At 39.4% G+C, this 10,000-nt stretch overlaps 1 protein-coding gene across 1 annotated transcript in view; it reads left to right on the forward strand.

The window, feature by feature from the left end:
* LOC119580589 overlaps nucleotides 1-10,000 on the forward strand; it is a gene marked incomplete at its 5' end in the record, with an annotated part of 23,167 nt that overhangs the window by 10,385 nt on the left and 2,782 nt on the right. The window contains 14 exon segments of the mRNA XM_037928700.1: nucleotides 223-431; nucleotides 1,521-1,602; nucleotides 1,893-2,064; nucleotides 2,713-2,799; nucleotides 2,899-3,070; nucleotides 3,220-3,444; nucleotides 4,347-4,453; nucleotides 4,608-4,751; nucleotides 4,856-5,038; nucleotides 5,723-5,920; nucleotides 6,199-6,539; nucleotides 6,678-6,834; nucleotides 9,612-9,724; nucleotides 9,842-9,969. Of these exon segments, the coding sequence (XP_037784628.1) occupies nucleotides 223-431; nucleotides 1,521-1,602; nucleotides 1,893-2,064; nucleotides 2,713-2,799; nucleotides 2,899-3,070; nucleotides 3,220-3,444; nucleotides 4,347-4,453; nucleotides 4,608-4,751; nucleotides 4,856-5,038; nucleotides 5,723-5,920; nucleotides 6,199-6,539; nucleotides 6,678-6,834; nucleotides 9,612-9,724; nucleotides 9,842-9,969 (2,318 nt within the window).

Consider the following 10,000-nt stretch of genomic DNA (forward strand, 5'->3'; position numbering starts at 1 on the left):
CATCTTTAGGCAGCATTGGCGCTACGCCGCCATGGCATCATAGTAGATGCCACCCGCGAACAAAGGGGTAATTACATAGAAAATTATATAATTAGAAAGTAAGTATCTGCTAATGTAAGCATAGTAATATCTTGTAATAGATACAAATTACCAAAAGATGTGTATTTTTTTTTCTTCTTTTTTCTTTTTTGAGAATTAATCTTTCATTTCTCTCCCCGCCAGCCGCATACATGGCGACGGACCGAGTGAACAATAATTCCGAGATCCTGCAGGACTATGACATCAAACTAATGGTTCAGAACGGCGGATGCAAGAGTGAATACGTTCTGGCTTCGTTCATCCACTACGTTCGCAGCGAGACAGGAAGCCCCCCCCTCGAGCAGATGATCGGAATTCTAGGTGAGGCTTTGGCGGAGGACTTCGCGCCGAGGGTTGGTCGCTAATTCATTATATTTCAGGACAACCTTACAATGCCATGCACTGTACGATACCAGTGCATTTACATTTCTGTTGATATGATTTATATCACACACACACACACACACACACACACACACACACACACACACACACACACACACACACACACACACACACACACACACACACACTCACTCACTCACTCACGTGCATATATATATCCATATATATACATACATAAATATATACATATACATATATATGTGTATGTATGTATGTATGTTGTATGTATTTATGTATTTTGTATGTATATGCATGTAATGTGTAATATATATATATGCATAGATACATATATATAGACTTATACATATATAGGTATATATGTATATATACATATATATATATATATATATATATATATATATATATATATATATATATATATATATATATATATATATATACATTACATACATATACACACATACATTCACAGATACATTCACACATACATACACACTTACATACACATATACATACATACACACACACACACACACACACACACACACACACACACACACACACACACACACACACACACACACACACACACACACACACATATATATATATGTATATGTATATATTTATGTATGTCTGTATATATGCATAATATGGATATTTTATATATGTATATATATATGTATATATATATATATATATATATATATATATATATATATATACATGCATGTATGTATGTAGACACACACACACACACATATACATATACATATACATACACGCACACGCACACGCACACGCACACGCACACGCACACGCACACGCACACGCACACGCACACGCACACACACACACACACACACACACACAAACACACACACACACACACACACACACACACACACACACACACACACACATACATATACATACATACATATATATATATATATATATATATATATATATATATATATATATATATATATATAGTGTGTGTGTGTGTGTGTGTGTGTTTGAAGCGACTTATCCAATGTTTGTTAAGAAATTAAATTTCCAGGTTTCGCCTTCAGCCTTCCAGTGATTTTGCCCCTAATAGGTCATTCAGTTTTGGCAACATCTCACATGATTGCAAGGTTGAACCGCGAATGAATGGTGATGCAGACATGTCTAGACACGTTTCCGGAAAACATTTTTGTTTTTGTTTTAAGTGACTTTAAATGAATTGTAGGAGTATTCTAGAATTTTTGTTGTTGTTGTTGTTGTGTATCTTTGTTTTTATTCTTGGGTAACCCTCCAAGAAGTAAAAGTCCATGTATCATACACATTGTGTGTGTGTGTGTATGTGTTATTGGGGTTTTCCTTATTTATGCATGTCCTCTTTTTATTAGTTCAGTATGATCCTTAGATGAGCGAGTATTTCTCCAGGATAATTATATTCGCAGGACACATTTCACCAAAATATTTACAAGCTATAGAAGATAAACCAATGACAGTAAATGTGCATCCACAAGAAACGGAACACTGGACTGGTACAGGCGGTGTCTTCCGAGACCGTGGGTTTGCTGGCGAGGTAGCGAGTCTGAGCACAGAGCCTTGTCAGCCGTTTTGGAAAAGGTGCTTCAGCGATCAATTCACGTTTCTCCTTCATGGAAAGTGGAGACTGCTAATGTTTTAGAGACCAACATTAGCATCGTTATATATACCAGCTCTATCATTTTCATGAACTTAAAACAATAGTGTTGTATATGCCAATACATTGGTAGCTTGGAGCCAAGAGAAGGTCGTGCTGAATGGGTCACCGACCTTGCTTTCGAGAATGGGCTGGCATACACTAGTTAAGGAAAACTTACACAATCCCTGGATATATATATATATATATATATATATATATATATATATATATATATATATATATATATATGCACACACACACACACACACACACACCACACACACACACACACACACACACACACACACACACACACACACACACACACACACACACACACACACAACACACACATTTTGGTGGTGTGTGTGTGTGTGTGGTTTTGGTGTGTGTGTGTGTGATTGGTGTATGTATGTTATGTATGCATGTATGGTGTGTTTTTATATGTGAAATGTTTATATTATATCATAGTTTCATATGTAATATGGTTGTTTTTTTGCTTGATGAGTCCGCTGTTTAGGCACCGGTGGAGTCTATGTGAGTTTGCGATATCAGAATCGTCTTTCACTGGTGGTTCTGCTCTAGCCCAGTTGCGAAGTTTGTGGTCTATTTAATGGAACGGCTTTTGAGAAATATCCGTATTTCTTCCGAACTATCCCGGAAAACAAGATGTATGGGTAAGTGTGATAACCATTTTGAATCGGATGAGCTGTGTCTTGCGAAAGTATTTTGTAGTTACATTACTATACCTTTTTAAATAATGTGTATTATTTCAGATTTGTGTACTCGGAGTTATTCAAGTTGTTTGGGTGGAAACAGGTGGCATCGCTTACTGAAGATTGTAACAAGTACAGTGAATATCTAACTCTGCTGCAGAACATGTTGCCCAAGGGAGTTAATCTAGTCAATCGCAAGTTTCCACGCGCAGCCAAGAGGAACATGACAGACGTAATTCCCTGAGAATTCAAGAGGGTTTAAGGATGGTGCATCATAATTTCCTGTTGGTGTTCTGCTCTTTAATCGGGCCTGTATGATTTGCACTGCAAATGCACGCTATTCCATTCCCGTTTTACTTATTGCTATCCTTTCTTCAACAGCACTTATTAAAGTTGAAAGACAAGAATTTGAAGATTATCATAGCTGATTTCTACGCCGGTACCGCAAGGGAGGTTCTGTGCGAGGCCTACCACCTCAACATGACGGCCAAGAACGATTACGTCTGGTTTTTGCCGAGGTGGTTCGCGAGCAACTGGTATGACACAGAGTACTACGCTAAGGATGATGCGAAGAAAATTCCTTGCAACAAATCAATGATGATTGAGGTTTGTGCACAACGCGAGTACTGACCCTCTCCATGTCTATATCAGTTAGTTAATAAATTATTCAATCAGTCAGTGGATCAAGCAGTCAGTCAACCGTGTATGTGTATAAATACTTGTGTATATGTGTATATATATACACATATTTATACATACATGTGTATTTGCATATATATATATATATATATATATATATATATATATATATATATATATATATATATATATATATATATGTATATATACACATATACCCACACACATGTATAACCCCCCCCCCACACACACATACACATATATACACATATGTATATATATGCACACACACATATATATTTATGTGTGTGTGTGTGTGTGTGTGTGTGTGTGTGTGTGTGTGTGTGTGTGTGTGTGTGTGTGTGTGTTGTGTGTGTGTGTGTGTGTGTGTGTGTGTGTGTGTGTGTGTGTGTGTGTGTGTGTGTGTGTGTGTGTGTGTGTGTGTGTGTGTGTGTGTGTATGTATGTGTATACATTTATACATGCATGTGTATTTGCATATGTGTATGTATGTATATATACAAATATATATACATATATATATATACATATGTATTTGCACATATATATATATATATATATATATATATATATATATTGTGTGTGTGTGTGTGTGTGTGTGTGTGTGTGTGTGTGTGTGTGTGTGTGTGTGTGTGTGTGTGTGTGTGTGTGTGTATTATATATATGTATATATGTGTGTATACACACACATACACAAACACACACACACACACACACACACACACACACACACACACACACACACACACACACACACACACACACACACACACATACATATGTATGTGTGTGTGTGTGTGCATACAACACTGTATCTTTGGTTTGATATCTGTGCTCTCCGCCGCCCAGGCAGTGGACCGGCACATGGCCCTGGGCTACGCTTACTACGCCCACGACGACTTCAAGTACCACGAGGGCAAGACGGTAGGCGAGTGGCGGGAGGAATACAAAGCTGAGTAAGAATATATAAATATATCTTTCTGGATAAGAATGAAAATAGAAATAGAAAATGCTCATGATATTATCAGCAATAAATACTTTTTGATAATCAGTGTTAAATTTGTGGTATAATATTTGCAGACAATGCCGACCCGTGTCTTTGCTTTTCAGTTACCTGAATCACAGTCAGAGTTTAACGGCGGATTACGCGGGCTACACCTATGACGCCGTTTGGACGTACGCCTTCGCTTTGGACAAGCTGCTGAAGGAAGACGAAACGCACGTGTCAAACCTCCACAGTCCGAGAACAAACAAGTAAGTATTTCCACGCAAATCATCTCCACTCGCGAGGAACGACGTGCACGATGATATCAGAAGGAAGGCTTAGACCATCGAGACATAAGGATTTTTTTTTTCAGACGCTTTGTGGAGATCATTTCGCAGACGGAATTCGATGGCGTCTCGGGACACATCAACTTCAAGGACGGACCGTCTCGGGATGCAACTATAAATATAATGCAGTATGTTTTCGACTACAACACCATGACAGGGCAATACAGGACGGTGGGCACCTTCACCAGCAATGATTCACAGAAAAAAATGTAAGGAACAGTTTCACTTTAATTTTTAGTTGCTTATGCATGTACGTGTGCATGTATCTATCTATCTATCTATCTGTATATATATATATATATATATATATATATATATATATATATATATATATATATATATATATATATATGTATAGATATATATACATATATGTGTGTGTAAACATGAATATATATATATATATATATATATATATATATATATATATATATATATATACATATGTGTGTGTGTGTGTGTGTGTGTGTGTGTGTGTGTGTGTGTGTGTGTGTGTGTGTGTGTGTGTGTGTGTGTGTGTGTGTGTGTGTGTATGTATATGTATATGTATATATAAATATATATGTATATGTATATAATTGTATATATCTATGTATATATTTGTATGCGTATATGTATATATTTGTATTTATATATGTGTATATATATGTGTGTGTATATATGTGTGTGTGCTTTACATATACACAGGAGTGAATGTGATGTATGTCACAATTAAGAGATTAATGTTTTACTTTGCGTATATATGTTCCGATGAACAAAAAGCCCTCCAGCAGTAGTTCAAGATTTCCTGTGGGTATGCACATGTGCGTGAAATTCAGGACAGACGATAAGACGTAATAGGGAGGCTTGAAATGTGAATGTATGTCTTTGGGTACATTTGGGTCTCTTGGCAGACTGAACATGGAGAAGCAGAACACGAAGTTCTTCAACGGCATTCCCGGCGACGGCTCGCTGCCCAATTCCTGTCTGTTCGAAACCTTCAGGCAGATCCTGGACGTGCGGTGCGAGGTCGCCATCGTCATTGTCATGGTCCTCATATTTGCGGTGTTTGCCATGATACTGATCGGGCTATTCATTGTCTACAAGAAGCGGTAAGTTTATTTCAGTTGATATATCTGGCTTTTTTGTTTGTTTCTGATTAATTAAGTAATAATCACAATATTTTCACAGTGTTTGTTAATTTCGCCGTAGTCAGAACAAAATAATGTGTATTCATTCACAATATAAGCAGTTATTTCCTATAAAATTCATATTTGTTGTGAAATATTTTTTTTCTGAAACAAATTTCTGCAAATAATTGTTTTTGGACAATAGTACGAATAAGTTTGCCATTCAAAAAGGAGTATTTACCCACGGTGTCTGCTCCCAGGTTTGAAAAGATGCTGCCCGAGCAGCCGGCCTGGCCGCTCGGAGAACTGATGTCCCTGGACGAGTGGGAACTTCCTCGAGAAAAGGTTGTGATTAATCGCACCATTGGCGAGGGCGCCTTTGGCACTGTGTTCGGAGGTGAGTGTCAGTTTGGGGAGAACTCCCCATGGCTGGCAGTGGCAGTCAAGACGCTGAAGGTGGGCTCGACAGTTGAGGAGAAGCTGGACTTCTTGGGCGAAGCGGAAATGATGAAGAGATTTACTCACGTGAACGTCGTTCAGCTCCTTGGACTCTGCACTCACCAGGAGCCCATCTATATGGTCATGGAGTTTATGCTCTATGGTGAGTATATGGACGCCGTGTATTCATTTGATGGCTTCGTGATGCACTACAGACAGTCAGTTTTTAGTGCATTCAGGGCACTATACTGAGTTGCTTTGAAAGAGATCGCTCGGAAACCTGTTTTGCGCTCTTCCTCAGGTGACCTGAAGACATACCTGCTGGCTCGGCGGCACCTCGTGTCGGACAAGACTGTCCATAGCGAAGAGGACGAAATAAGCAGCAGGCGATTGACCTCGATGGCGCTGGATGTGTGCCGTGCGCTGGCGTATCTCACCGAAAACAGATATGTTCACAGGTACTGTATAGTGCGCGACGGTGTGAAGACTGTAGTGTGCAGCATAGTTTGCATTATAATCACCACACACGCACGCACACGACTGTTGTGGCGGTGTGTGTGTGTGTGTGTGTGTGTGTGTGTGTGTGTGTGTGTGTGTGTGCGTGTGCGTGCGTTCGTGCGTGCGTGTGTGTATGTGTGTGTGTGTGTGTGTGCGTGCGTGTGCGTGTGCGTGCACACACTTAAAATATGATCAAATGCTTGGTCAGGCTCGGCCGGATTAATATCGAGTAAGTTCCTATTTGATATTGCCTTGATATTTGACGGAGTAAGATTAAGTGTGAGCAAGGCATGACCAGACACCTCGGGGCTCAAATGTTAGAAGTCACTGAGATTGAATAGAGTGATGCTTATCATCATACTTATCTCCCTCAGAATTGCCTTATTATGAAGGAGCGGTGGTTAATCCAAAATATAAAGATTTGCCAGTTCTTGATTGCGAAGCAGTAAGTATTGTGTAACTGAAGCTTTATTTCAAACGAAAGTGAATGTTTTTTGAAAATCCGAGGTTAATGGTAAATAGTGGTTTTCGTGAGAGATGGCCACACGTTAAATCCCCATGTTTCAGGCGGGTCTGTGCTACACATACAATGGTATAAGCAGAATATCAATGATATAACAAATAGTACAGTCCGGGCTAGTACAGTGGTAACGTGTCGGCCTCTCATCCGAGGAGTCGGCGGTTCGCGCCCCGCCCAGGCGCGAGATGTTGCAACTGTCGCCTGGAGGTTACTGCTGTGGCTGGGCACCACGGCGGGCAAGGACTAGGTTCTGCCGAGTCAGCACCAGCTGACACACGTTAGCGAGTCGGCATTAGTCGACACAGGCCGGGCAACCCTCATGGGCATAGCCGGGATCGAGGCTAAGCTTGCTTGCTGCTTGCTTGAGATTTGCGAAGTTCTGGCTTCAGCTTTGCATATCGGATTTATACTTAACGTGTTGGCCTCTCACCCGAGGGGTCGGCGGGCGCAGCCGAGTCAGCACAAGCTGACACACGTGAACGAGTTGGCATTAGTCGACACAGGCCGGGCTCCCCTCATGGACATAACCCAGGCAAAGCTAAGCTTCGCATATCGGACTTATCCTTAGTACGGTCGGCGGTTCGCGCCCCGCCTAGGCGCGAGAAGTTGTAACTGTCGCCTGGAGGTTACTGCTGTAGCTGGGCACCACGGCGGGTAAGAACTAGGTTCAGCGGAGTCCGCACCAGCTGACACACGTGAGCGAGTCGGCATTAGTCGACACAGGCCGGGCTCCCCTCATGAGCATAGTCGGGCGAGGCTAAGTTTCGCATATCGGACTTATCTTACTGTTGACAGGCCGGGCCATATATATTCGCCCAGAACTTCGCAAATCTCAAATTTATACTTACCGCCACCACGGTAAGCATAGAATGAGACAGCCATAAATAGCTGACATAGGCCAGGCCATATGAATCAAGGCCCGGGCGAAACCAGATCTTCGCAAGTCTCAAACGAACGAACGACGAACGGTTAAAATAAATTTATTTTTAGAGAGAAATTCATTTTAAGAAAATGTTCACTTCTTCATATCAAATCACGACCTAAACCAAATACTCGTACAGTACCAGTACCAATAATGAAATAATATGAAAAAAACAATGGGTCCCTCCGTCTCTTAATAAAGTGTAATGTAATTTTATTGATTTGTGAAGTCGAAACCTATTTGCACAAACGAAAAGATATTCGCAAGAAATGGTCGAACATCGTACGGCTAAGTCTAGAACGTTCGGCTGATCCCAGAGTTTAGCGCGAAGTGTGATTTTGATCCCAGGTCTTCGCGTAGAATGCTATAGTCGCTCCTGGCATTTGAGGAATCAGAGTATAGCGAGATATCAGGAGTAGAATATGGATCTACCTAGTTAGCGACTGGAAGAATAGTGATCTTTTCGGTTGTGCAAATAGATGTTTTGAAGTCAGTTACGAGACTTAATGTTATATACTGGAATATTTAAGAATGGTTACATTTTTTTTGACAAAATCCATGACTTACTGCTTTGATAAAGGTCGCATGTATATATTAAATAACGTATAAGCAAAGTGAAGAAAATAAGTAATTTTATTGCGGGCGCTTGAAGAACACGTGTGGCTTCCTGATCAACCCGTTAATGACATTTAATTTCTTGTAATTGATACTTTGGATAAGAATTATTTTGGAATTGTTTCAGTCATACGTTTCTCTTAGTTATTTCCGCGACGGACCAAATTTTAAGCAAATTATGATGATAAGGAAAATGTAAAAAAAAAAAAAAAAAAAAAAAAAAAAAATATATATATATATATATATATATATATTTTATATTAATAATTATATTATATATATATATATATTCTTATATTCTTATATATTCTCATGTATTAACTGAGCGCCTGTGTAAATATTCTTATTTCGTTTTAAACAATACAATTACCTGTGATCATTCTACAAAGATTATTTCCAGTGGACAGTCTTGCTTCTCTACTCTGCACTTTTAGATGTAAGCTATATTTTACCGCAAATCCTCTACTCCTGTTTTCCCACCGTAAATCCTCAAGAAAAGTTTATTAATTGTCCAAACCTTATTTTTGAAAACCTAATAGTTGACTCTTCTGATACATTATGAATTCGTAACTTGATTAGATTGATCGTAATAGTTTTCATTTAAAATTGAGCAAACGAAATAACAGCAAAAATATGCTACTTTTGGCATTAACGTCCATGGTATAATATTCTCTTGACAGAGATGTGGCCTGTAGGAACTGCCTGGTAAGCGCCGAGCGGATTGTCAAACTCTCCGATTTCGGAATGACTCGACCCATGTATGAAAGTGAATATTACCGTTTCAACAGACGAGGTAAGCAAAATATCTTTTAGGTTTCATTGTAACAAATTTCTGATTGTTTTCAGTGTATTTGAAAAATCCTTGCATGTACATTATTACTCGTAATGATTATATTTCTGCAACTACCAGCTATGTTACCTGTACGCTGGATGTCACCCGAGTCAATAGAAGATGGCCTCTTCACCAACATGAGTGATATGTGGTCCTACGGCGTCCTGCTGTATGAAATCATCACTTTCGGCAGTTTTCCATTTCAGGTAAAAAAAATCTGTTACTTTCGTTCTCTGT

The sequence above is a fragment of the Penaeus monodon genome, chromosome 14 (assembly GCF_015228065.2).
Source record: "Penaeus monodon isolate SGIC_2016 chromosome 14, NSTDA_Pmon_1, whole genome shotgun sequence".
Classification (NCBI taxonomy): domain Eukaryota; kingdom Metazoa; phylum Arthropoda; class Malacostraca; order Decapoda; family Penaeidae; genus Penaeus; species Penaeus monodon.